The 27,102-nt window shown below is 48.2% G+C and overlaps 2 protein-coding genes across 4 annotated transcripts in view; one reads left to right on the top strand and one right to left on the bottom strand.

Annotated features, from left to right (window-relative positions):
• The window catches only part of ARHGAP33 (Rho GTPase activating protein 33), a 48,582-nt gene extending 39,904 nt beyond the window's left edge, over positions 1–8,678 (top strand). For both annotated transcript variants that reach the window (XM_081203509.1, XM_081203508.1), the window contains 3 exons: positions 1,982–2,542; positions 3,790–4,154; positions 4,694–8,678. In XM_081203509.1, the coding sequence (XP_081059635.1) occupies positions 1,982–2,542; positions 3,790–4,154; positions 4,694–5,836 (2,069 nt within the window). In that variant the 3' untranslated portion in view covers positions 5,837–8,678. The remainder of the gene's footprint in view (positions 1–1,981; positions 2,543–3,789; positions 4,155–4,693) is intronic.
• A 4,865-nt stretch (positions 8,679–13,543) lies between these two features.
• Positions 13,544–26,674, bottom strand: UPK1A (uroplakin 1A). 2 transcript variants are annotated; one of them, XM_081203782.1, is made up of 8 exons: positions 26,539–26,674; positions 20,326–20,427; positions 19,490–19,690; positions 18,960–19,034; positions 17,319–17,426; positions 15,520–15,699; positions 15,237–15,320; positions 13,544–13,926 (listed from the first exon to the last, which is right to left on the bottom strand). In XM_081203782.1, exons 2-8 carry the CDS (start codon positions 20,386–20,388, stop codon positions 13,882–13,884), a joined length of 756 nt encoding a protein of 251 aa, XP_081059908.1. In that variant the 5' UTR covers positions 20,389–20,427; positions 26,539–26,674; the 3' UTR covers positions 13,544–13,881. The 2 variants fall into 2 exon arrangements, with proteins under 2 accessions (XP_081059908.1, XP_081059909.1); XM_081203783.1 differs by lacking the exon at positions 26,539–26,674 and adding an exon at positions 21,228–22,118.
• Between the last annotated feature and the right edge of the window lie 428 nt (positions 26,675–27,102).

The following is a 27,102-nucleotide window of genomic DNA, read 5'->3' as shown; positions in this document are numbered from 1 at the left end:
TTTGAAACAGGTGTGGGCAAGTGGTGGCCCTCCAGATGTTGTTGGAACCTAACTCCCAGCAGCCCCTGCTCTCACTGGTCAAAGATGATGGGAGTTGTAGTTCATTAACAGCTAGAGTTCCCCATCCCTGCTACAAAAACAGGTTGCACAAACCTACCTTTAGACTTGCAGCTGGGAGCTGCATCTGTTCCCTCTGCTGGACAAACAAGCAAACTGAGCACAGGTCTGCATGGTAGGTTTCTGTGGTTTTAGTTCATGGCTTTAAACCTGATGGGTAGGGAGCCAGCAGCTGGCGGTGCTTTGCCTGTGAGGGTCCTGCCACCACAATCACTGGCCAAAAACAAAATAAAAAAATTCCTTCCAGTAGCACCTTAAAGACCAACTAAGTTAGTTCTTGGTATGAGCTTTCGTGTGCATGCACACTTCTTCAGATACACTGAAACAGAAGTTGCCAGATCCTTCTATATAGTGAGAAGGTGGGGAGGGGTATTACTCAGAAGGGTGGTGGGAATGGGAGATTGGCAGATAGCTGAGATGAGCCTGTTGACGACTCTTAACGACTGTAATAGGTCTTACAGGAAAAGGCAAGGGGTGAGAAGGTGAGAAATGGCTAAGTCACGGCTACCTATCTGTAACTGGCCAAAAAGATCATAGCAACATAAGGAAACTGCCTTGTGCCAGCCATTTGCCAGACTTCTTGGCCATCGTCGAATATTGTCTGTTTCAGGGCTGGAGGACTTGTTGTTGGACTCCAAATCCCATCAGCCCCAGCTAGCATAGCCAATAGTCAGGGATTATGTAGTCCAGCCACACCTGGAGAACAGGTTCCCCACCCCTGGCCTACTCAGGTGGCACCTGCTTCCTAGCCATGCCAGGTATTGAAACCAGGACTTTCTGAATGCAAAGTATATGCTCTGCCATTGAGCTGTGGCCCTTGCAAAGGGGCAGCCATGTATGCTGAAGCTCTGCAGGATGTGGAAAGTAGGGCTGGGCGATATCTGGTTTCCACCAGCTCAACGTTGCGATATACCGCTATATTACAAGGTCTGAAATAAGGATGGAGCTATGTAGAGGCACTGGCTAGCTTCAAGGTTTTCCCCGCGTTGTGATTTTTGCTGGCGCCTGCTGTTGTGATTTGCTGCCCCGCTGCAAGAGGCAGGGAAGAGCTGAGCTGGCAGAGTTAACAGGGGCTGCAGGAAACATTGGCTAGCTTCACAATTTCCCCCGCATTGTGATTTTTTGCATTGCACACATACACACGCATATCGATACATTGCCAGGTCAGAAATTATGAAACCGATAACACAATATTGACCCAGTTTCAGGCTTGCACCCATTGCCTTTCAGGGGGGATCTCTAACTGCGCACCTGTATGCAAGCAGCCAGTCCCCCAGAGGCAGAAGTATAGACCAAAGACCTACACTGACTCCCAGTACATTTCCGAACACAATTTAAAGCCCTAAACAGCCTTGGCCCAGTATACCTGAAGGAGCGTCTCCACCCCCATTGTTCTGCCGCTGAGGTCCAGCGCCGAGGGCCTTCTGGCAGTTCCCTCATTGCAAGGAGCAAAGCTACAGGGAACCAGGCAAAGGGCCTTCTCAGTAGTGGCGCCCTCCCTGTGGAATGCCCTCCCATCAGATGTCAAAGAGATAAACAACTACCTAACATTTAGAAGACATCTGAAGGCAACCCTGTTCAGTGAAGTTTTTAATGTGTGACATTTTAATGTATTTTTAATCTTTGTTGGAAGCTGCCCAGAGTGGCTGGGGAAACCCAGCCAGATGGGCGGGGTACAAATAACAAATTATTATTATTATTATTATTATTATTATTATTATTATTATTATTATTATTATTGCCCTGTGTGGTGCTGAGCCTTGCCCCTTTCCTCTCGGATGTGCATCTGGTGGGTGACAGTGAGCCAGGGAGTTGCATGTCCTTTACCTGTGTGGGTTTTCTCCTTTCTCGGTTTGTGTCCTAGGCCTCCCCAAGCTGCCCTGCCTGCGACGTCCACACTCCAGCAGCGATGCCTTCCCTGCCCTCAAACCGTGCCGCTCATGCTCCTCTCTGGGCTCCTCTGTTTCCGGCCGTGGTGAGGGTGTGGCGGCTGGGGCGGCAGATGTGGCTGTCCGGCGCCGCTCCTCCTGGCTGGAAGGCGACTCGGAGCTGGACTCGGAGCTGGAGCTCAGCCCCCCCGGCCTCCGCGGCCTGGACTTCGACCCGCTGACCTTCCAGTGCAGCCCCCCGGCTCGGCGGCCCTCGGTCTCGGACGACTCCGGGCCTCCAAGCCCTGGGCGGGCGCTCTCTCCCTGCTCGCCCCCCACGATCGGCAAGGATACGTCGGAGCCGCTGCCCGTCTCCCTCCCTGAAGAGATGCTGGAGATGTTTGCCGGGGGCGAGGCCAGGGGCCCCGGTGGGCATGCCTCTCCGCCGCACATGATCTCAATGCTGCTGTGTGCTGCTGGCGGGCAGCTGAGCGACAGCTGCGAGCGTGAAGTCCGCTGCAAGATCACGCAAGCCAAAGGCCGCATGTCGCCACTCAGTAAGTGTTGGTGCCTTGTGGGTGTCGGTTGGTAATTCTCCTCAGCCAGGGTGATGTATCAACAGAGCACATGGAACCCCTGGAGAGCCTTCAGAGATTTCCTGCTCCCAGCAGAACATCTTCCAGAGTCCCACACCATTCAAAGTAACAAAGTGTGTATTGTCTCCAGACACGAGAGAAAGCTAAACTATAGATAAACTGCTATGTACAGTTATTCTGGTCTTGTGCTATATACCTGAAGGAGCATCTCCACCCATATCCTTCAGTCCGGACACTGAGCTCTAGCTCTGAGGGCCTTCTGATGGTTGCCTCACTGCAGGAAGTGAAGTTACAGGGAACCAGGCAGAGGGCCTTCTTGGTGGTGGCGCCCGCCCTGTGGAACACCCTCCCATCAGATGTCAAGGAGATAAATAACTTCACAACTTTTAGAAGACATCTGAAGGCAGTCCTGTATGAGGAAGCTTTTAATGTTTGGTGTTTTATTATGCTTTTGTTTTTGTTGGAAGAGTGGCTGGTGCCACCCAGTACAATTAATATTCTTATTCTTATTCTTATCTAACACTACTGCATGAAACCCACAGCCTCTTCCGCTGACTTTCCACAGATTCAGAGTCAGATCCTGACATGCAAACAGTACATCATCAAGACAAAACACGCACACAGAGGACATAATGAAAGCAATGCCCTAGAGACAACTATACAAATCTCTACACATAGGCATATTTCCTGAACCAATGGGAAGGTGAATGACTCAGCAAATCATACACCCGGCGTTGCTGGTGTTGCTATGGTAACCCAGTGCACCTGGTACCCTTATCTCAGAACCTCCAGGCGTGGGGAGGGTGTACTTCCCAAGGCATGAGCCCAAGCATTGTGTAATTTAACCCATTGTTCAAATTATACCAACAGTAAGGACCGTTTGCTTACTGCTGTTATTGCTTTGAAGTAGTAGCGGGGCAGCCTTTGCCCACCTGGTGCCCTCCAGACTTTTAGGACTACGACTCCCACCGGTCCAGGCAGCACAGCTGACGGACAGGGATGATGGGAGTCGTGATCCATCAACATTTGGAGAGCCGCAGGTACCACATCCTGCATTCATCAGGAACCTCCTTGTGCTCCATCCTGGAAGAGGAGCAACAACCAGTTATAAGTCTTTCTGTTGTGCTCCTAGTCCTGGAAAGCTCCTTCACCACCCCAATGGGAGGACCGGCTCTAATCTCTCTCCCTTTCCCTTTTTTCCTATTCAGGTCCGAAGGCCGTAGCAGCTCCCAACTCCCCCGGCGTGCTGTCTGTGCTGCGGCACATCCCGCCTCCGCCTCCCCCCAAGAACCCAGCTCGGCTGATGGCGCTGGTGCTGGCCGAGAGCGCCCACCAGGCGGCGTTGCAGCAGAAGCGCCAGAAGCAGGCTGGTCGCGGGCAGCGAGAACCCCGGACGCATTTCCGACGCTCCCTGTCCCTGGAGTGCAAGGCGGGAGAGATGACGAGTGGAGCGCGGGCGCTCTACTCCATGGTGCGCCCCAGTCCCAAGGCCCCCGGTCCTCCGGCCCTGCAAGGCCAGGCCAGGGGCAGGAGCATCGGCAGCCAGTTCCGCAGCCGCCAGGGGGAAAACCAGGTGAGGGCCTTGTGGGTTCCGGAAGCGCTGGGCTGGGGTGTGAACTTACAAGGGCTCCTGAAAGGTGGAACACTTCTCAGACATTTAAGAGCAGTGTATTATTTAATAAGGACGCGAGAGGTGCTGTGGGTTAAACCACAGAGCCTAGGACTTGCCGATCAGAAGATTGGCAGTTCAAATCCCCATGATGGGGTGAGCTCCTGTTGCTCGGTCCCTGCTCCTGCCAACCTAGCAGTTCGAAAGCACGTCAAAGTGCAAGTAGATAAATAGGTACCGCTCCGGCGGGAAGGTAAACGGCGTTTCCGTGCACTGCTCTGGTTCGCCAGAAGCGGCTTAGTCATGCTGGCCACATGACCCAGAAGCTGTACGCCGGCTCCCTTGGCCACTAAAGCAAGATGAGCACCGTAACCCCAGAGTGGGTCACGGCTGGACCTAATGGTCAGGGATCCCTTTATCTTTACCTATTATTTAATAGACTTGATATTTCCATCCCAGTCCTTAATCGTGGCCCCACCTCCCTTGCTTTTCTCTCTCTCCAGGTGCCTCTCAGCCAGGCGTCCCCCCCGAGCAGCTCGGATTCCTTTTCCCCCTACCGGAGGGTCCTTGCTGACCTCGCCCAGAGAGACCACCCGTCGCAGTCCTTCTCGGACCCCTACCACCTGTCCTCCCCGTCTCCTGCCTCACCAGGTGCCTACAGCTTCCGCCACCAGCCGCCTCCCCTGTCTGTGCCCTGCCCTGCCCCCCGCCAGCCTCTAGACACCTACCCCTTGCCCAGCCAGCCTCTTGCCCCTCCAAAGCCCCCGCCTCCTCCGCACTTCCCCTTACCCGCCGGCCATTTGCCCCTCAAGAGCAGGCCCCCTGCTTTCCAGGCCTACCTCCCGGACCACCAGCTCCGGCACCACGGCCGTTTCCAGGCCTCCTCCCGGGTGGGGGTCAACGGGACCCCCCCTCCTCCCCAGCTGGAGCACGAGAATCTCTACTATGAGATTGTGGGGGAGCCTCCTGCCTACCCAGGCCTGGCCCGGCCCTGGCCTTCCTGCCCTCCCCCGGAGTATTTGGCCACCTTCAACGCTTCTTACGGGGTTTTCGAGCGGCCGTGGCGCCAGCCCCTCCTCCCCCCAGTGCCCTCCTCCCTCCAGCCCATATTAAAGAACCCCCGGGCGCACGCCCAGCCCACGCCTCCCGTGACGGCCCGCCAAGAGCCCATCTACGTCAACATACCCTTCCCTGAGCCCCCGTCCACCACCCCTCCGCCCTCCCCGCCACCTGAAGCGGCACACCCCCGGAGCCACTCCGACCCCGGAGCCCCTCAGCCTCTCTCACACCACAGCAGACCTCCGTTGCCTCAGAAGCAGAGGCTCGGCTGGGGGTATCCCGCCACGGGGCAGTACCGCCACCTCATGGATGCTTTGCCCTGCAGCCGTACGTTGTTGCAGCTCTACCGCCCGCCTCCGGCCTGCTGGGGCCGCTCCCCCTACGGCCCGGAGCCCATCATCACCTACGACGGACCCCCTGCCCGCCCAGGAAGCCAGGCCTCGGCACCCGCCTCGTCTCTACGGAAGCTGGATGAGTCTCCGCCGCAGTATGGCAACGTGGAGAGGAGGGAGGGGTCTCCGTCCGGGTGCTACCTGGGGCCCAGCTGGACAGTGTACACAGAGGGCCAGACGCACAGCTACTGCTGAGAAGGCCGCCAGCCTTGGATTCTCGGGGCTGGGCTCCGGGTCCTTGCCCCCTCCTCTCCCCCACCGGTGTTTATGGAATTATATTGTGGTACTGTTTGCTGTGGGGAGGGCGCGGGGGGAGGGGATGTGGGTGTTGGAAGGAAGGATGTGTCTCTATCGGTCCCAGGAACGTCGTGCCCAGGCCCCTCGCTGGCTGCTGCGCCTGCCTGTTTCGAGGACTGGCCTGTGGTTTTGTTTTGAGAGCACACAGATCTCCAAAGGCAGCTGCGGAACCCTGCATGATGTCCCCCACACTTCGACCGGCATGACATCATGGCAGAGCCTTTGATCGCATCGTTTTAAGCCTCTTTTTCGCCGTAATGGCTGTTTATGTTACGCTCCATGCTACATCTCTTGTCGTTGTCGTCCCCAAAATCTCCACTGCCAACAGTGGATTCCTAGCACCTCCAGAGGAGGTCCTTCATCTCCAGTGCAAAGGGGCACAGTGATGTGTCTGAACCCCACCCTTGGGTGACGTCACCTGGTTTGCTTCGGTAACACTGCCCCTAAGACATCACCGGCAGATGATGTCTAGGGGAGCCGAATGATGAGGCTGGTGGTGCTCCTGGAGGTGCAGTTCCCTGAGCTGGCACAGTGGGGCGCTGTTCACTTACTTATGCTATTGCGTGACATCGCTGGGTGATATCGCAGGCTCTTTGAAAGCTGGGGATGGACGGCACACTGATCACTCCCCTTAAAAAAAAAATCGTCGAGTATTTCCATCCAGGATGAGTTCTAACTTTTTAACCGTTGTTTTAACCCCATTAAAACATTAACAGCACCCACCCACTCCCCTTTCTCCTGCTTTCCCAGTTCCTGGTGAGACAGCAAGGCACAAGACTCTTGGTTTCTTGCATATGTGCCAGGGGGTACAAGGGATGCTTTCGTTAGAGTAATGTGACTGGGCAACCTCCTGCTTCCTGTTCCCAGACCATGTGTTTGTGGCTTTCAAACCAGGCAGACTTTGGCGTCTCCAGAAACTTCAGGGACGGCAGGCAGGCAAGGGGAAGGTCAGCCACGCATTTGTGAGTTTACTTAGGATTGGAGGGTCTTTGTATATCGGTTCGCGTGTGTGGGTTTGTTTCTTTTAGTGGAAGGTAAGATGCATGTGTGCTTGGCATGGGATGCTTATGTAAATTTGTGTGTGTGTGCGTGTGTGTTTGGGAACTGGGTTTGTGTGTGCCTGGGAGGACATAGAGTTGGGTATCCATGTCTATATGGTATGTGTGTTGTGTTGTCTGGAATTGGTGGGTGTGCGTGTGTATGCGTCTGTGATGTTTGTATATATTTCACGGGACAGTATTTTAGGTATGTGGGGTGGGAGGAAAGAGGGAGGGGAATCTATGCCTTATTCCCCTTTTGACCAATCACACCTTGACGCAAGGGCACAGGTGACAAGCCCCATGCGATTCCCACTCCACAAAAGCACTTTTGTACGGCCTGTAGGCTTCTTTGGAATCCTCATAATGTCAGATTCCTTTTTTTAATTTTAAGGAAGAAAAACAATTACTGATGGCGATTCCTGCCCCCACATCACTGGGGGGAGGGGGGAATGAGAACACTGCCTGAGCGCAATGCAGACAAATTGCACACGCATTTGGGTCCTATTGATTTCAATCAGAGTAAAGCTGAGCATGCCGTTAACACTCCCCCACTGAACTCCATGTGACCTCAAAGTCATGCCCTGCTTTCAACTGCCTGATCCTACTGCATGTTTACTTGGAAGTCAAGTTGTACTTGGCTCGATGGGACGTGCACATAGGATTGCAGCCTTAACCTCGTCTTTTCAAAGCCACTTTTCGAAGGTTCTGGATTCCCTCGTGAGGTTTGGGATCAGCCATATCTGGATCTTGGCCACCCCAGCTGGCTGGCATTCTCTTGTGGTGAGATCCAGGTCTTCCCTCTACATTACCAGGCACCGGCCATCTTAAAGCAGATGATACTCGTGTATGTATAAAATGATATGCAAATGACTTGGAAATAATTCTCCACCTCCAATATGGTTTTCAGTGTGAAACGTGTGCCCTGATTTAAGAGTTTCGGATCCAGGACTGATGGACAGTTGAACCTTTTGTTTTAACTGCAGAAACTGCACTAATCTTGCCCTTTCTTTCTTTCTTTCTTTCTTTCGGTACTACTGCTGTGGCAATGACTTCCAGACTGCCCCCTTACCCTCTTCTATTTCCTAGCTTTACATAGGAGCAGTTCATTGCAGGCTGCTTCTTGTGTTGCATTGCAAACACGTGTGAGCACATTCCGAAAAAACTGGTGTCTAAAAACCCACGTAAAGCATGGTGCTGGAACTGAAACCAGTGGCCCTGGTCTGTGTTGGGGTGGAAAGTCTTTGGGAGTTTTCGCTGCATATTTATTTGCTACATGGGCAGAGCAGTCCTGTGGCCCCTTGGGAAGGGCATCTCAGAGGCCATGGGAATCATCTGGTTTCCATTTCCAAGGATGGAGAGATTGAGAGAGAGTTCTGAACTGGGGAGGGTGTGAACCAAAGGAAGTCACCAGAATACCCCACAAAGAAGAAAATAAATTACACCAGCTCCGTAGGGATGGGGGAGAAATTTGATTCAGTTTGCGTTTAGAGCCAAATCTATCAGATATGCTCTTTCCAAAACAATAAGAAAACTGAAACATAAAAATGAATACATTTGTGAAAGAGACATACAAAAATGCATTGAATTAGGAGAAATTGTTTGCAGAATTGTGTGTATTAGGGCTTGTCCACACATGCACTTTTCCCGTGCCTAGAAAGCACAAGCCCAAGAGGTTTTCCACTTGCCCTGCCATTTCTCCTGGGGAAAACCCGCTCTTTAAGCGTTGATCTGAGCTTCCACGGAAATCCCAATTGATGTTTGCTCTGATTCGACCCTAAAGAGTGGGTTTTCCTGGAGGAAAGTGGTGGGACAAGTGGAAATCGCATACAATGATTATTCTTAGAAGAAATCAGCACTAACATGCTGGTGAATTTTCACACGGATTACTTTTTAACTTGAAAATTGCTGAACAATTGTGGAGAACCGAATTTAAGATGGGAGAAAAGGAGAAATGGAGAGAACCAAAATGGACAGATCTTTCAATCTCTTGCCAGTTCAGGAGCTGGTGTGTTTTATTGCTTTTTTATTTAATCTCCCTGGAGTAATGGGATGGAATTAGTTAAAAACAAACAAACCAAAAAGCAGAAAAGGACGAAGGAGCACAGCAGAACCTCTCCAATCTCATTTCTGTTGGATGTTGGATCAGGCAGAAGAACTGCCTTTAGTCCTGTCCCCCACAACACAGAGCCTTAGGATTGCAGCTCAAATGTCTAAAATTTGGGGGATGCTCATATTCACAAGTAAATGCTAATAACCCAAGATGACTTTTGAGAATGCCCATTTGAAATGAAATACACATTTCAGACACAGACAACTGCTGATAGCTCTATTTAGATGTGTTCTAGCCATGCGCAGCTTTTGCCTGGGTCTGCCGATGTGCCTATGTAAATGTGACAAAATTTTGGGCATTCACAGCAGGATCATCATAAAAATATATACAGTGGTACCTCGCAAGACGAATGCCTCGCAAGACGGAAAACTCGCAAAACGAAAGGGTTTTTTGTTTTTTGAGCTGCTTCGCAAGACGATTTTCCCTATGGGCTTGCTTCACAAGACAGAAACGTCTTGCAAGTTTGTTTCCTTTTTCTTAACACCATTAATACAGTTGCGACTTGACTTCGAGGAGCAACTCATAGCATGCGGTGTGGTAGCCTTTTTTGAGGTTTTTTTAAGACTTCGGTGATTTTTGAAGCTTTTCCAAAACTTTTCCGACACCGTGCTTCGCAAGATGAAAAAAATTGCAAGACGACAAAACTTGCGGAACGAATTAATTTCATCTTGCGAGGCACCACTGTACCTTCCATGGGAGATCAAGGTGCATATTGCTGTTCTGAACTTCTGGGCAATTAGATTGTAGATGTAGGTGCAGTTTCGGGGCAACCACTGTGCCTTTCAAATATAATGTTCTGTACAACCCTGAAAATGATTCCTGACCTGGGAGACCGACTATTCAATTGTACATTTGGCAGGAAAATGGGTGAGACCTGCTTTGGCCTGGGCCCGGCCTGCAGCAGAGCGAAGTGGCATTTATTTATCAAATAGGCTATCCGGATGGTTCGCAACCCATTTCTGAGATGGTAGAGCGGACTGTACCACCACAGATTGCAGGTGGGATGTGTCTGGGGTGTCCCATTTTTGTAACAGTCCCCTATGTGAAAAATCAGAGTGGCCAAATGCAAAAGAGGAAGAGGGCTCCTGCGCCCTTAAGAGTTGTGTAGCCGATTTCAGCATGTGTCGCTTGCCACACGCACAACTCTCTTGCATTACATCTGGGCACTCTAATGGAAAAAATTGTAAGTAGAAAGTAGCACAATGGAAAACAGGCTGTGCAAGAAATTGCCTCCCTGATGCGCTGGTTTTCTTCCTGCATTTCATGGGTAAGCATTTAACAATGGTATTCCCCACTCATGGCTTGAAGTGGTGCAGTTATCTCACTCCCCTTGGCATTCTACCACCTCGTTTTGCTGCCTGCCTGCAAACAAACAAAACACCAAGGGATTGCTTCCTATTGTTTCCTCTGTGTGATGTCTCCCAGGGTCTGGCATCAAAGGGTTCTGGGGAAGGGAAGGGGCAGTCCCACAATCTCTGATGCTGTGAAGCTGTCACTGCCACTTGTGTCTGTGCCTGTGTTTCTAAAGGCCAGCATTTACTCACTACCCTGATGTGCTGCATCCTTCTTTTCGGATATGAATCGACCTCCCTTTCTTCCTGGACTCTTGTACTAATTGGCTTAAAACAAAACCAATTAACAAATAAAGGCAAACTGGCAGCTTGGGCATGTGGTTTCTCTGCTCGCAAGGAGACGGATGGGACGAAACAGGGTTTGTGTCGCTTGGGGTCGTGTTCATCTTCTTCTTCATCATCATCATCATCATCATCTTATTACTGAAATTTATACCCTGCACTTCAACAATACAATACAATTTAAACTTCTAAAAACAACCTTTTAAAAACCAGTCAAAAGCCTCCAAAAACAACCACGTACTCTTGCAGTTTATAATTTCAGGGTTGCCAGATCTTTCAGCCACCAAATGCATGGGTAAACAGGAATGTTTTTAGATTCTTCCTAAAGGTTAAGAATGTGGGAGACATGAACCTCTCTAATGAGGCTGTTCCACAAACACGGAACCACCACCAAAAAAGGCCCTGTCATGGGTCACCACCAACCAGGTCACTAGGCCTCAAGCCTGCCTAGGGGTTGCCTCTGGGCCCACGTCAACCAAAGTTATCTGCTCAGAGGACATACCAATCCAGAAGCTAGACACGAACATCCCTTTCTCTTTAGAAATAGCCAAACAGGCACAAGAAACTCCTGTCTCCACCCAAATGCACCCAGGTCCAATACAATCTGGTGACTAAACCATATGACACCATCCACACATTTGCACCAATAGACCAGGGATGTCAGTGGCACTTGGCCGCAGTTCAATTTTGCTGTTGGTTTCCTTTTATCAATTCCGGATGTTGAGGGTGAAATAGGAGGTTGGTCATAGTTGTTTCCTACACACCACCACCAAACAAGTGAGGCTAAGTGGTGGGTTCCTCAGCTCAACATCTATTTCACTATATATGGTGAGAGGAGTAGGCCCAATGATGACCAGAAGTCAAGGCCATTTCCAAGGGGAAGAAGAAGGAAGCCATACCATCTCCATTCCTCTTCTTTCTTGTGGATGACTTCCAGGATTTGCTGTCTATGTGCCCTTGGTAGTTGGTGGTTTTCGTTTTGTAATGTTCAACACATGCTGCTTCATGCGCTGTCTTACGAACACCTGTTATTTTTAGAGCGCACCCAGATGTTTCCTCTCTGGGCAGTTTCCCAGGTCAACGGGGATGAATTTTCATGTTGTTTAAAGTTTTGTAAAGTCTGCTGGCTAGTTTCATATCCAGAGAGAGCTTTTTATAGTATCTTTTAGCCTTTTCACCCATTGCAGTCATTTATTATTATTATTATTATTATTTTAATGATGAATGTGTGTTTAGAACATAGGCTGCATGTACGCAACACATCTAAAGTGCGTGATTTGCCCCAAAGAACCCAGGGAACTGTAGATTGTTAATGGTGCTGGGAATTGTAGCTCCACGAGGGATAAACCACACTTCCCATGATTCTATGGGGGAAGCCATGGGCTTACATACCTTAAATGCCCTTCCCTACTTTAACCATCTATTTGGCACAAAATGAGCTCTGATGACACAGTGTTGTACTTCTTTTCTTACTCGCCTAGCCTTGCTGCAAGCTGTGAAGTGGCTACCAAAGAGTGACATTAGAAAAACAGTTTCTAAAACTGGAGGACTGATTCACACATGATCTAGACAGCCCTTGTTGTAGGAAGCAACCTGGAAGTTCTAGCACCGGTCTTTACAACCTGTGATAGCAGGTTCACACATGCCCATTAACGCTAGCTGCTGCAGTCACCAAATGCAGAATACACGAGGTGAAACCCAGTTTAAAGAAGCCTAGGGTGGCATTCTCTGATCGCCCTCCCTCCATTTTACCCTATCAGCCACCAGGATAAAAGATGGTGATTTGCCCAGGGTCACACTGTGAACTTTGTAGCTGGCTCAGAGGGGCTGAGGCTGTGGTGTATGCAGGTTTGGTGGTGCTTGGGCCCCCAGCCAGCACAGTTCCTTGGCAAAGACATGTCACAGCATCTATCCTGGGAAAGTAAGAGAGGAGAAGGAATTTGGAAAGAGGTAATCGAGTGAGTCATGCCTCTTCCCTCAGAGGGATGTAGTTTTCTGCTCAGGGCAGGGAAGGGAGAAACAAAAGTGAAGGGAAGAAATAATATAACCGTAAGACCAGTTGTATAATAAAGTTGGACATTCATTTTGCTAACTTCAATTTCAAACTGGGAGTAGGTGGGACCCGGCTGGCTCCAGTTTGGTACATCATCCCCACCCACTTAGGTTTTCTATTTTTTTAAAAAAATATTTTTTTAATTGAGTGCCAGGTTCCGGTTTAGCTGAAGGTGGATAAATAGGGCTGTTAAATCGGTGTGCTGTGGTGACGAGGGATATGAAAAAGGCATTGTTTTCTGTGCCATCCTATGTCACATGCACCTGTGCTTTCATTCTGCTGCAGTTCTGCTTCTGACAAAAGCTACTGATATTCATCTTGCTGTCTACTGTGGCGGAATTTTACCGTTCAGTACAAATGAAACACAATGCAGATGTGTGTGTGCGCGCGCACACACACAAGCAATTAAGTCTCATTTGCAGATTGAAAGCAACAATGGTGAGTACCAATCCTATTCCTTGGATTGCTTTCCAATCTGGACGTGCCACAAATAAGCAAACCTTGGCAATTTTTGCTACCATTGCCACTGGAATTCTCTGACATCCCTAGGGGTGATCTGCCTATACAATTAAGGGGTGGGAGATCTATTGCTGTCGCTATTGTTAGAGCAACTGGAAATGGAAAGCCCTTGCTGATCTACTGCAGTGATCTGTTAGTGGATCCCCGCCTACCTTTTGCTGCCTGTTTCCTCAATCACCTTCCAGTAAGTGAACAAGCCAGATTAAATGCCATAGTTCTCAAAAAGAAAATATACACATACGGACAGAGTACCTTTTCTGGATTTCAAATATTTATTGTACATTTTTTTTTAATAAAAAAAAAAGTTTCACAAAAGAAGGTTAGGAAGATTCCTCCAAAGGACACTTGAGTGACAGGATGGCAGAGTTAAAGGTGTCCGGCAGTGACACCAGCCAGCCACAGTCAAGTTTGTGGGGAGCAAGTCAGCCTTACAGAACATGCTATGGTGCAGTGTGACTATAGAAGGAAACCCCACGGAGGTTCCTCGCAAGGATGAATCAGGATGCTGTGCCCTGCCTTGAGGTGTAGGAAGATGGCTCCACCCTTCCCCATCATAGGGCAAATTCAGCTGGAGCAGCTGGGCTTCCTCACATTGTAGTGTAGTGGTATATAGCCAGGAGAACAACAGGGCACTGTGGAAGAGAGGACAACGTATGGCAAAATTGACCACAACTCACCCTCCCTTAACCATGTCATTACAATTTCTTTTGCACCATGCTTACTCGGCACACCTTTGGCCCTCCAGAACTACAACTCTCTTCCCTGACCATTGGCCATGCTGACGGGGGATGACCGGGTTGTTCAGCAACATCTGGAGGGCCAAAGGTTGGCCACCCATGTTTGAAGTCTTCTTCTGAGGAGTTCAAGGTGGCTTGCACAGGGCTGTGTACACAACATACTTAAATATAGGATCCTGTAACCCATCACATCATTTCTTTTACACATAAACTGTCAAACATGCACGCAATATTTTAATCCTGACTGTGAACCACAGACAACAAGGAAGTCATTACACAAGATAAAAAAATTCCTTCCAGTAGCACCTTAAAGACCAACTAAGTTAGTTCTTGGTATGAGCTTTCGTGTGCATGCACACTTCTTCAGATACACTGAAACAGAAGTTGCCAGATCCTTCTATATAGTGAGAAGGTGGGGAGGGGTATTACTCAGAAGGGTGGTGGGAATGGGAGATTGGCAGATAGCTGAGATGAGCCTGTTGATGAGCCGATTCCCACCACCCTTCTGAGTAATACCCCTCCCCACCTTCTCACTATATAGAAGGATCTGGCAACTTCTGTTTCAGTGTATCTGAAGAAGTGTGCATGCACACGAAAGCTCATACCAAGAACTAACTTAGTTGGTCTTTAAGGTGCTACTGGAAGGAATTTTTTATTTTGACTATGGCAGACCAACACGGCTACCTATCTGTAACTCATTACACAAGGATGTGCTTCTCTTTTTCAAATAACAAGAGAAATAACAGGAATTGAAACATAATGAAAATAAATCCAACTGAGTTTAGGAGTTATTAAGTGTTCCGCATTACAGCATAATGTAAAGGAGATCTTTGTGCAAGCAAATCAGGTTGAGTGGTGAATAAGTTGTGTAGAGAAGCCCACTGACTCTCTTCATGAACATAAATGCTTTGATGGATCAGGCCAAAGGCCCTTCTAGTCTAGCATTGTGTTGTCACATTGGCCATTCAAACTGCCACTGCGAAGATTGCAAGCCAGACATGACTACATCAGCACTCTCCCTGCTTGCAGCCCCCAAGAACTGGCAATCGGAGGCATATCATGACTAGGTGTGAACATTGGCAGCCCCATCCTCCATGGTCTAGTCATCTTTTTAAAACCACCCAAGCTGGTGGCCATCCCCACATCTGGTGGCAGCAAATTCCTTCCACCTCCTCCCCAAACAAGCCCTTCAAGTTAGGACTCACCGTGAGCATGAGGATAGCAAAGCCGAACCAAGAGACTCCCCAGGCGTAGCTCTGTACTGCGTGCTTGATGTGCTCAAAGCAGCCCTAAGGGAGGAAGGGAGGAGAGCCAGTGAGATCTTCCCTGACATGCTGAGAGTGCCACAATTGCCCCCGGGGGCCAAAAAGGAGGGCTGTCTTGACCTTGAGAGGGAGACTTCGCTCCAGGGCAGACAGTTCTGTACTTCTCATGAAGATGCCCAGGAATGGGAGGCAACTTCGGGAAGGGTGTTGAGGACCACAGTACCTGGGTATGGATGTAGTCGACGTGACCCAGTCTGCAGCCCTCTTCGTTGAGCATGACAAAGTTGCGATCACGCTTGCAGCAGTAGAAGGGCCAAGGGGCCACCACCTCAGGGTACCTGCTTCTGAAGACCGAGGTGTAGTTCACCCAATCCATGGGATTATTGGCGCCACAGCACTTTTGCTGGAGGTGGAAAAAGCATCCCAGTTAGTGTTAACACCTCGTACTGCAGCAGCTATTTGGGCAGAGGACCCCTTGCTTGTTTGCTATGCCTTCCCTGGCTATTATTATTTATTGAATCTGTTAGTCACTTTATCTTTCCCAAGGCAACTCAAAGTGACTTCCAACCAAACAGACAAAAAAACTCCACACAGATACATTTCTTCTTGGTTTTAACGAAATACATTAAAAATATCCCTTCTACTTCTGAAAGGCCACAGTCAGTTAAAGGCCAAAGGCCTAGTTAAAGAGGAAAGTTTTCGCCTGGTGCCTAAGGATATACCGTATTTTTTGCTCTATAAGACTCACTTTTTCCCTCCTAAAAAGTAAGGGGAAATGTGTGTGCGTCTTATGGAGCGAATGCAGGCTGTGCAGCTATCCCAGAAGCCAGAACAGCAAGAGGGATTGCTGCTTTCACTGTGCAGCGATCTCTCTTGATGTTCTGGCTTCTGAGATTCAGAATCCCCCCCCCTTGTTTTCCTCCTCCAAAAACTAGATGTGTCTTGTGGTCTGGTGCGTCTTATAGAGCGAAAAATACGGTATAATGATGGTGTCAGGTGAGCCTCCCTGGAGAGAGCATTCCACAACCGGGGATCCACTGCTCATTCTCATGTTGCCACCCTCTGGACTTCTCTGGGAAGGGGCACACGAAGAAGGGGCTCACATGATGATTGCAGGGTCTGGGTTGGTTCATATGGGGAGAGGCTATTCTGTTCAGGCTTCCTAGAAATATCTGGGAAGGGCTGCAGTTCAGAAGAAGATCAAATGTCAGTCTTCTCCAATCTGGTGTTCTCCAGGTTGTTGGACTACAACGCCCATCAGCCCCTGGCTGCATGGCCCAATGGTCAAGGATGATGGGAGTTGTAGTCCAAAATGTATGGAGGGCAGTCGATTGCAGAAGAGCTGACACACATCGTGTATGCAGATGGCCCAGAAGCAATCCCGGAAGTTTTCAGTGGAAATGATCAGGGGATGAGAAGGCAAATACTTCTGTCTAAAGCCTAGGAGAGCCAAGAGTCTGACCCAAAGGCATAAAGCAGCTTCTCAAGTTCCTATTCAAGAGGGCCTTGTACAAACATGAAATCAGTTTCCTAGCAGATCTAGACTTTGCATGTACATAGAGAACCACTGCCTTCAGAAACATGGATGTGCTATGCCCCGATGCTCCCATCGCTTATGGTAGGTTCCTATATGAGGAGGTAGGCAGGAAGAAGATTATGTGGACATACCTATAACCCTCCAGATATTGATATCCAACTCACATCAGCCTCAACCAGTATGAGGAAACTGGTAGCCTAGGAGGGTGACAGGCTCCTTGAGGGATAGCATGAGACTCTTGGGTTGTGGGTTCTAGCCCCACATTGGGTGAAATATTCTTGCATTGCAGGGGTTTGGACAATGACCCTCATGGTCCCTTCCAACGCTACAAGACTGTGATTCCCCAGCCTCAGCATGCCAAGGCAACATCTCTTGTGCTGCTTGATGAAGCATTAGCAAATTATTGTCAACAACAACAATAAGCTGGTCAGCTCTTGGCAGTTCTGCTCCACCCAGAGGTGGTAGTTTGGGAAGGGGCAGGTTACCTCCATCATGAAACGATCCCACATGCGGGTGAGTTCCCGGCCTTGGTCAGTGTCCGCCGAGTAGAAGGCCAACATCTGTCTTGTTATTAGCTTGGAATTCGAAACCACCTTGGGTGGGGAAGGGAGAGAGAATGCTGGTCATCCACATTCCCCAGCACCCACGTCCTTTACAAGACCCATATGTTCTGAACATTCTGCTTGTAAAGAACGTGGATTGTGTAAATGCATGGCACAATGGTTTCTGGCAGAGAAGAAAAATGACAGGCCTTCGTTCCATAAAATGAGCTTGGGGTTAGGAAAAAACTATCATGGGGGATCATGGGATTAGGCAAAAACAAATCATAGGCTTCCCCCAAAGAATCATGGGAACTGTAGTTTGTTGAGGATGCCAGGAATTTAAGCTCTGTGAGGAGTAAACTTAATTTTCCTAGGATTCTTTGAAGGAAGCCATGACTGTTAAAGTGCTATAAATGTGCTTTAATGGGTGGTATGGATGTGACTCTAGGTTTTGTTGGTTCTCTACAATGAGAGAAATGGGATCACTTAAGGTGTTTAGTTTATTAGGCCAAATAGACTTTTTAAAAAACGTAACAGCCCACTTACTTCTGATATTTTTCAAGAATATACACACCTGGCTCCCATGGTTGCAGCCTAACTGGGACACGTAAAAAGTAACTCCAACTAATTTAGCTTTACTTGTAAAACCTCTTTGTAAAGGCTTCAGCGCTTGAAATGCTAACTACCTGGACCATGGGCGTAGCCAGGATTTACGTTGAAGGGAGGGGGCAGAACTGAGCTGTTAGTTAAGTATTTCTATTTATTTACTTTATTTAGGGGGCAGCTGCCCCCCCCCCTTGGCAAAGCCTAGGCTCATAAGAGACAGTGGGCTGGTTCAGAGGATGCTTCAAGAGGACCAGTCCAGTGCATCAGTCTCATCTGCGCCATCCATGTGGCAATGGTCCATCCAAATGGGGGCTTTGCACTGATGCACAAAGGGCATAGGCCAAAAACTGGGCGGCTGGTTCTCAGATTAAAAGTGCGACAAGTGCAATTCAGTTTGCAGAATGAAACCAGCACTACTGACAGTATCTGTGGCTCCTCTGGGCTTTTCCAAGAAGGAGCACAAGGCCAGGAGGACAAACAGAGTCTTGGAACTTGAAGGGAGGAAAACAAAACAAAAACAAAGGAAAAGTCCCCCAATGATATATCAAAGGTCACATGGTGGTTGTGTCTTGGGTGCTCGCTACAAACACACACAGAAGACACACTGTTGATTAGCTAAGGGAAGGTTATTCCCCCCTCCCCAATCATTAGATTGATCATCTGATGAGCAGGGACTGGGTGATTTTTTCCTCCTGATCATAGTGCTGGGCAGAGCAGAGAGACTAACATTTCTCTGCTTAGCCCAGTGCTGTGATAAGAATTAAAACTGCTCTGCCCTTGCTGGTGTTCAGCCCAGTCACCTCTCTGTGGTGATGCAGCCACTACCTGAAAATTATGTTGGGGGTTAGTGGGCTGGAGATTTACCACCCTGGGCTAAAATATGGCACAGGCCCACCCTTTCTCTCAAACTGGACAGAGCCAAGTTCCGGCCAGCGGCAGGCACAGTTGGGCAACTCTCCCTGGTCTGCTTGTACTTACATAGTCACGGTGCGTGTAGGACGTGATGCAGGAAGCACACTCAAATAAGTAGACAACCAGGATCAGCACCAGATACTGAAGACAAGGAGAAAGAACCAGGTAAGCGGATGGGGAGACTGCTGACCGCTAGGGCCTTAGCAAGCCAACCTTCGTTTCCCAAGGCAGAACATGAAGGCTGGAGACAAAGAGGCTTCTGGGGAGACCAAACTGAAGTTTTGAGAGTTTGTTTTGAAAGCCCTGCTTGAAAATACTGATGCCAGCCCCACTTCTCTCTGAGTTTTACATAGGGAAAGGTGGAACACACATCACGAACCACAGCTCTCTCTTTCAAGGTGCCTTCAGTTTTCCATATTGTCACCCACAGCAATCTTGCACTCTTCCCACCAGAAGGGGAAGCGTGTCAAAGCTGACTCCATCGCTTGTCCCCCCCCCCAAACACTGCTAAGGAATGGCAGGAGATTCCAGCTGGGATGGGGAGTGGGGAAGATAGGCATTCGGTAAAGTCCCTTCCTCCTCCCTGCTTTACTCACCAGCAACACCATCAGGCGGTTGCCATTCACAAGGCTGATAATGCCAAAGACGCACACGCAGAAGAAGCAAAAGCCAGTGAAGATGGAGATCCAGGCACCTGCGTAGACATCGTCTTTGCCTGTAACTCCCATGATGGGGTACACCTTGTAGGGATCAGCTGTTACCCAGACAGACTCCGCGTAAAGTGCCAGTCCTGCAAGCTGCGTAAATATGAGAAAGCTGTGATATAGCAAGCTGCCTTGTGGGAGGTTCAAAATAGGAGCTGTAGCCAGCAGGGTATGGCTCAGAGTAGACCCAATGAAATAATGGGCCTGCCTCATTAAATTCAATGGGTCTCCCCTGAGCAGGACTGGCATTGGATACAACCCTATTTGTCCATTGAGCCCAAACCTCCCTAACCTTGAATCCTCAGACTTGTCCAACTCCTATCACCTTCAGCCATCATGATCAAAGGTGAAGGCTTAGGGCCAAAGTAGAGAGCATTTGGGCTGTGGGCTTTTTCCAACTGTGGGTGCCCAGATGTTGCAACATCTGGGGACCTGCAGATGGAATGGCCCACAGCCCAAATGCTCTCCACTTTGATTGGCAGTAGCTCTCCAGCAGGTGTTTTGCCCATTATCTGTTCCTTCAACCTTTTAACTGGAGATGCAGATGAATGAACTGGGGACCTCTGATCAGCAAAGGAGGTGCTCCACCACTGAACTATACCAGTTCCCCTTTGACACAAATTATGCTAGCAGGGCTGTGGTGCCCCAGGTTAAGACACCAGATTCTAAGCCAAAAAACCCAGGGGTTCCCCTTCTACCTACAAACATGGTAGCTTCAGCACTCTCACCATGATGATCACATTGCCCATCACCAACAGCCCCACGACAAAAGATGAGTTCTTCTCCTCCATGTTTCCCAGGAAAGGTTCCTTGCAACAGCTGCTGAGGTTCTGCAGAAGATGGAAAAGCACAAAAGAAATAAGAAGGTGATTCTGAAAAGCCAGTGGGAACAACTTGGGATTATGGCTTGCTTCCACCACTCCTGTCTCAGTTTGCATAGAGGAGAAACGCTTAAGCCAGCTTGGTCAGTGCTCCTTCCAAAACATCCATACCCAACAGCGTGCAGAGATGGAGAAGGTCGAATGGCAAGATTGATCTAAGGACCATATTTACCAGGTTAGACCACACAGCATTTGAGATGAGAGTCTTTTCAACCTTGGCCATGATTATGGCATTTCTGACTTCTTGGGTTGACGTGAGCTTTTTGGCTGAAATGTTGAGTTTTACTACAAGTTTTATTTTGTACTCCATTCTTAGAAATCGATTTTAATGTTTCACTGTTTTAACAGTTTGTATACAATAAGAAGAGAAGTAACTGTTTTCTATTTTAAGTGTGTCTGGAGGCAGGTAACTGAGCCAATAGGTATGGACTCAAATACGTAGGTTTTAGGGTACTCCACAACATTCCTGGGAGTCAGAAGAGCTCAGGCCAAACTTCCTTTGCAATGAAGACACACCACTATGTTTTTACTCCAATGAATCAACTCAGTGGCCTTTTATCAAGGAACTCAAGACTCAGTTGACCTAAACAGGAACAGTTGCTACCTGTCTCAGGTGGGAGGGAGGGGAGGGTACCTTTGACAGCTTGAGGGCCATAAGCCCTTCTGGAAATCTTCCAAGGGCCACATACATGCTATTGTTGGTTGGGGCCAGAGGCAAAAATAAGCAGACCAATAAATGTAAACTTTACCTTTCTACAGTAGGCCAGTTTCTACACACACTCACACATTCCTCTTTATCTTTCACCCAGGTGAGAAAGAAGCATTCAAGAACTCATCCTAACCAGCAAAAACAGTTGAGGAGAAGTTGGAGCAAGGCCAGTGGGAGGTGCCCCAAGGGTCAGATAGAAAGGTCTAGAGCAGGGTTTCCCAAACTTGGGTCTCCAACCCTTTGGGGACTACAATTCCCATCATCCCTGACCACTGGTCCTACTAGGTAGGGATGGTGGGAGTTGTAGTACAGCTGGAGTTTGGGAAACCTTGGTCTGGAGGATCAGATTTGGTGCTCAGGAGTGAACTTACCACTCCTGATCCATCTTGCACAGGAAAAGCGCTTCATGATAGGGAGCAAATCACAGTTCTCTTCAGCAGGGATGGGGAACCTCCAGCACAGGCTTCAATTTTGGGCAAGCTTCGAAGGACCCATCAGGAGCTTAAAGGGAGTTCCTGATGGTTCCTTTACTGGAGGAAAGCACACTCAATTGGCCATTAGTTGGTGGTGAAGGAATGCACATTGCTCCAGGAAGAGGAAGCAGCTTCCATTGAAACAGCTGTTGAAATGGAGGTAGTGGTGGGGAATTTTTTTTAGCAGTAGTTTCAGTTGAAAATTATTTCTCCCTCCCAGCATTGATCCTCAAACCCCTGAAAATCAGAGCTTCAAAGAACAATATCAGGCTGTTTGAAAGACCTTTTGCAAACAGTCCTGTGCTGCCTCCTGGACTCATGGTGTCTCCTGAGATATTTCAGAACCATTTAACCCTGCATTTTCTAGAATGTGGGAAAATCAGGTTTCTAAAATAGTACCAGAGGCCTGTGTGCAATGCTCAAGAGTGACCAATTGTGAAAAACTAGGACAAATTTTAATTCAGTTGCCTGGAACTGCTTAGAATACTGAAACCTTTTTTTTTTTAAAGGGAACTCATGCCAGGCATCAGCCCTGGACCTTCTGCAAGGGTGCTGAAGCTGAGGTGGGTATGCAAGGATGCCAGGTGATGGCACCCATCTCAGAACCAGAAAAGAAAAAAAATTGGTGGCCAAACAGAAATTCAGATTAATTTAAAATGCAAACTTGTGTATCTTAAGACCTAACAGACCAGGGATTTGTATGATGGGACAGTCTTTAGAAAAAGAAAAGAAACTGCCCCAAATTTATGGATAAAGTCAGGGTATATATGGAGCCAAACAACCTAAGTCCTTAAGAGATTTGAAGGGAAGAGGAAGTTCCTGGCTGGGTCTGGTGTTTGTATGTTTTTTCCAGTGTGGGAGCGCCTGTCCCCAGGCACCAGTTCCTGCCTAGCTGGCTCCACAAAGGGCAGGTCTAACTGGTGGAGTTAGCTATACCCTCAGGACAGCATTGCAGGGATTCCTGGCGATCCACATTGCCTCCTCCAGAGTTGTTTTGCAGGGAGAGGAAGGTGAACAGGCCAGTGCTCTGCGACTCAAACCTGTTATGCAGAGCACACATTGCCACACCCTCCCCCTCCAAGAGGGAAACACCAGTTTTGGTATTGCATGGCACCAGGGAGATGGCCACTACAAGACCCCTCTTGATCTCCCTTCTTGTGGACTTGGCTTGGAGAGCTATCCTTGGACAGAGGTTTGTCCTCTGATGGCTCTTCAGTTGGGAGGCTGTTCTCGGCGCAGTAGAAGACAAGGACACCTTACCTGGGTGAAATCTTGTAGGGTTCTTCCTACATCCTTCTGTTTAATGGGAGGGGATGAAGATCAGAGGCCAAATATCATCTAATCCAGGAGTGGAGAAACTTCTTTATCCCAAGGGCCACGTTCACTTCTGGGCAACCTTCCAAGGGCCATATGCCAGCAGTGGGCAGGGCCAGAGACAAGCGTGGGTGGAGCAACCAATGCAAATTTTACTTTTGTACAACTGGCAACCTTCAGCTCTCTGTCCTCCATTCAGACGAGCAAGATCAGAGTTCAAGGGCACCTTCCAGCCAAGTCAAAGCACTCAAGGTGGGAAGGAGAAGCAGTTAGGTTCTCCACCAAACCAAGCCAAACAACTTCCAAGCATTACCAAGGACCCAAGACATTTTGGCACCTGAGGTGAACTACAAAATGATCTATGCTAAGAACAAGGGGTGGTGGAATCAAATCAACCTGACCCAATGGTTGAAAAGGAAATCAAAGGTCATTGCATGGAGGGGACAAGGCCTGCTCAAGAACATGCCAGAAAATAATAATAATAATAATAATAATAATAATAGTAGTAGTAGTAGTAGTAGTAGTAGTAGTAGTAGTAGTAGTTATTCTTATTCTTCATACCCGTCTATCTGGCTGGGTTTCCCCAGCCACTCTGGGCAGCTCCCAACAGAATATTAAATACACGATAAAACATCAAACATTAAAAACATCCCTAAACGGCTGCCTTCAGATGTCTTCTAAAAGTCAGATAGTTGTTTATTTCCTTGACATCTGATGGGAGGGCGTTCCACAGGGCAGGCGCCACTACTGAGAAGGCCCTCTGCCTGGTTCCCTGTAACCTAACTTCTCACAGTGAGGGAACTGCCAGAAGGCCCTCAGAGCTGGACCTCAGTGTTCGGGCTGAACGATGGGGGTGGAGACGCTCCTTCAGGTATACTGGGCCAAGGCCATTTAGGGCTTTAAAGGTCAGCACCAACACTTTGAATTGTGCAGATGGGTGCAGACTCCAGGAGACCCCAGAGGGCAGTCCCCACCACCTTCTCCCTAGGGGTGGGAGGAGATCAGCAGTGCCTCCTAGTCGCTAAGAGGTCACTGTCGAGGTGGCATGGGCTGCCAAGGAGGCGACAGGTCCATCCTCCCAGGAGCATGCTGAAACCTTCGCTGTAGCAGCAGCAAGCGATGCATTCCTTGGAGACAAGATCTGCTGCCCCTGTGAACCATGCCGCCCAAGGTGGTCAGTTCACCTTGCCTTATGGCCCTACCAAGAACTAATAGCCCCAAATCAGTACTGGGTTGCAAATGGATTTAAGAATTCTGAAGGTACTTGCGTTCTGGCTAGAAGCATTTAGTCAAAGAGTTGCCTAATTAGCTGGAATCAATTATCTGAAACCCAGACTGCCCTCCTTCTTAAGAGAGAGTTTGAGGCTGTTTGCCTTTATTATTGTTCTTGTTGTTTATTAAAATTGTGTACTACCCTTCATCCGAAGATCCCAGTGTGGTTCACAACGGAAAAATACAAAATGAGAATACAAAATACATAACAAAGCAAAAACAAACAAGCAACTCTTTCCCACAAGCATGTTTCAAAAGCCATAGAATGTTAATCAGCCAAATGCCCGGTTGAAGAGAAATGTTTTTGCCTGGCACCTAAAGATATTAAGTGTTTCTCTTCAAAGAATACAGTGCTGCCAAATGAAATTATGCACTCAAGGCGTGACCATCTTTGTATCTCCTAAACAGGAACCAATTGACACATTTTATTGTCATTTTAATGTTCAGCACCTGGAAATTAGTAAATATTGGCTATTTTCATTTCAGAGGCGCTTTGTGCATTGTAGTCAGTTTGTGAATTTTAGCTGGTTTTGCGGGCCATTTTCTGTCTTAAAAGCAAACACCCTTCCTGTGTGTTTACTCTGAAGTAAAACAAATTGTGCTCTATGGTGTCTACTCCCAGGCAGTAATTGCCTCTAGGTTCTCTTGACTGGTTTCATGTTCCAGACAGCTTCTCAAAAATACGCTACATCACCAAATACCATCATTTCAATGGAAATTTTGGGGTATATTCTATCAACATGATAAGCACTGAACCAGATATAGAACATTTAAAGGTGCATTTATGCTTCTTCAAACCAATATGTGAACTGCAGGCATCCTTTAAAATTTACACTTCTCATTTTTCCAAACTTAAGTTCACTTCTCCACATCAGTTTGTGATTTGATTTTTTACAGTCTTCATGAAAATTCATTGGCAATTTCCCCCTCTAATATACCAATTTTTGCATGCAGTTTTGCAAAGCAATCTCCCCAGATATAATGCATTTCTAAATGTTATATTCACTAACAGATGCAATTTCCGTGCACATCTTAGCCTGGTATATAAATTCATTGAATGAGAATTGAATATTCTCCATTGCCATCCTGAAGTTTAGCCTCTGTTGTTTTTCTTCAATCCTCTGTATCACAGACCTAGTAATTTGCCACCAGCCTCACACTTTGGCTGCATATAAACCATGCATTTAAAGCATATTGCTTCTCCCAAAGAAGCCTGGGAATGGTAGTTTGTTAAGGGTGTTGGGAATTGTAGTTCTGTGAGGGGCAGCCTACTGTTCCCAATATTCTTTGAGGAAAGCAACATACTTTAAATGTATGGTTTGTACAGAACCATACTCCTCTCAGCCACCTGGATGGAAACTGATGGTGAATCTGAGGCACAAAAACAGGACTAGGGAGAGATTTTGCAAATATATGTTCACATCTTCTTTGTGTGAGACTGAGAAGGTTAGCTGGATTGCAATAAAGCCTTGTTGACCATTTCTGGAAGGATCCATTTCATCGCACAAATGAAATGGCCCCACTTGAGGTAACTCAGCTAAAGAGATCAGATGCATCTTGCCCACAAAAACTTAGTCTTGAGGTGCCACAAGACTCCACGCTTTCCCCTGCAATGGCTACCACTCTGGAAGGACATTGCTATCAGAAGACAGTCACCACTGATAAGAACTCTACACACATACCCTCTAAGTGTCCCTATTTTCCAGGGACAGTCCCCGATTTACAGAAGCCGTCCGAGTTTCAGATTTGATCCTGGAATGTCCCACTTCTCCTTACGACGTCCCTATTTGCATTGGATAAACATTGGGATGTCCCCAATGTTGGAGGGTACATACTTGGAGTCTTGAGAGTCCCATGGACTGCAAGAAGACCAAACCTATCCATTCTGAAGGGAATCAGCCCTGAGTGCTCACTGGAAGGACAGATCCTGGAGCTGAGGCTCCAATACTTTGGCCACCTCATGAGAAGAGAAGACTCCCTGGAGAAGACCCTGATGTTGGGAAAGATTGAGCGCACAAGGAGAAGGGGACAACCGAGGACGAGATGGTTGGACAGTGTTCTCGAAGCTACCAGCATGAGTTTGACCAAGCTGCGGGAGGCAGTGGAAGACAGGAGTGCCTTGCGTGCTCTGGTCCATGGGGTCACAAAGAGTCGGACACGACTAAAAGACTAAACAACAATAACACATACATGGAAACAATCACAGCTCTTCAGTTTGGGACTGCAGTTTTGAAAGGCAGCAATGGGCCCCTTTCCATCCTCAAAACCTCCCAGCTTACAACCTCCACTCACCTGTTAGCTGCAGACAAGCCAGCTGTATCCTGTTCTGCAAGGTGCAACAATCTTAAGGCTGCCCTTTATATATTTGCCCAGGCAAAGTGGGTAAAGAATGGGGGGGGGGGTCAGAAAACTGGACTGGATTTTCTGGATTGGAGGCAGGAAGGACCGGGGGGGGGGGGAGAGAGAGATTTTACCACCTGTTTTCTGCCACTCGGTTGGTTGATGCCCCACCCAGGAAAAGGCTGACTGACCAGAGCTATCACATAGTTGGATCCTCCGGGTGGCTGGCTGGGGACGGGAATTTCCCTTGTAAGGAGCCTTCAAAAGCTTGCAAGACACCCTGGCAGACAAGCAGAGTGGAAATGAAATTGTGAGGTTCATTTTTTAAAGGGGTTGAGGTTGATCGCTTTTAGTAATAATGTTCTTTTATTATTTGGATACAGCCCTGGCTTTTATTTATTTTTTCTCTTGAGTTTTTAAGCAGGGGAGATGTGTTTTTGTGTGTGTGTGTTCGTTGCAAGCTGCCTTGAGCATTTTACTTTTTTAATGGAAAAACGGGGCAGGCAATTCTATCAA

The sequence above is a fragment of the Podarcis bocagei genome (assembly GCF_964188305.1).
Source record: "Podarcis bocagei genome assembly, chromosome: 7".
Lineage (NCBI taxonomy): Eukaryota > Metazoa > Chordata > Lepidosauria > Squamata > Lacertidae > Podarcis > Podarcis bocagei.
The sequence above is the reverse complement of the archived record's forward strand: the minus strand, read 5'-3'. Positions and strand labels throughout refer to the sequence as shown.

Excerpts from the sequence above, each read along its gene's own strand:
- UPK1A (XM_081203782.1), bottom strand. The coding sequence starts at position 20,388 with ATGGAGGAGAAGAACTCATCTTTTGTCGTGGGGCTGTTGGTGATGGGC. Across the intron at positions 19,691-20,325 it reads TGGGCAATGTGATCATCATG|CTTGCAGGACTGGCACTTTA; the intron begins GTGAGAGTGCTG and ends ATATTTACGCAG. Across the intron at positions 19,035-19,489 it reads ACCGCCTGATGGTGTTGCTG|TATCTGGTGCTGATCCTGGT; the intron begins GTGAGTAAAGCA and ends CCTTGTCTTCAG.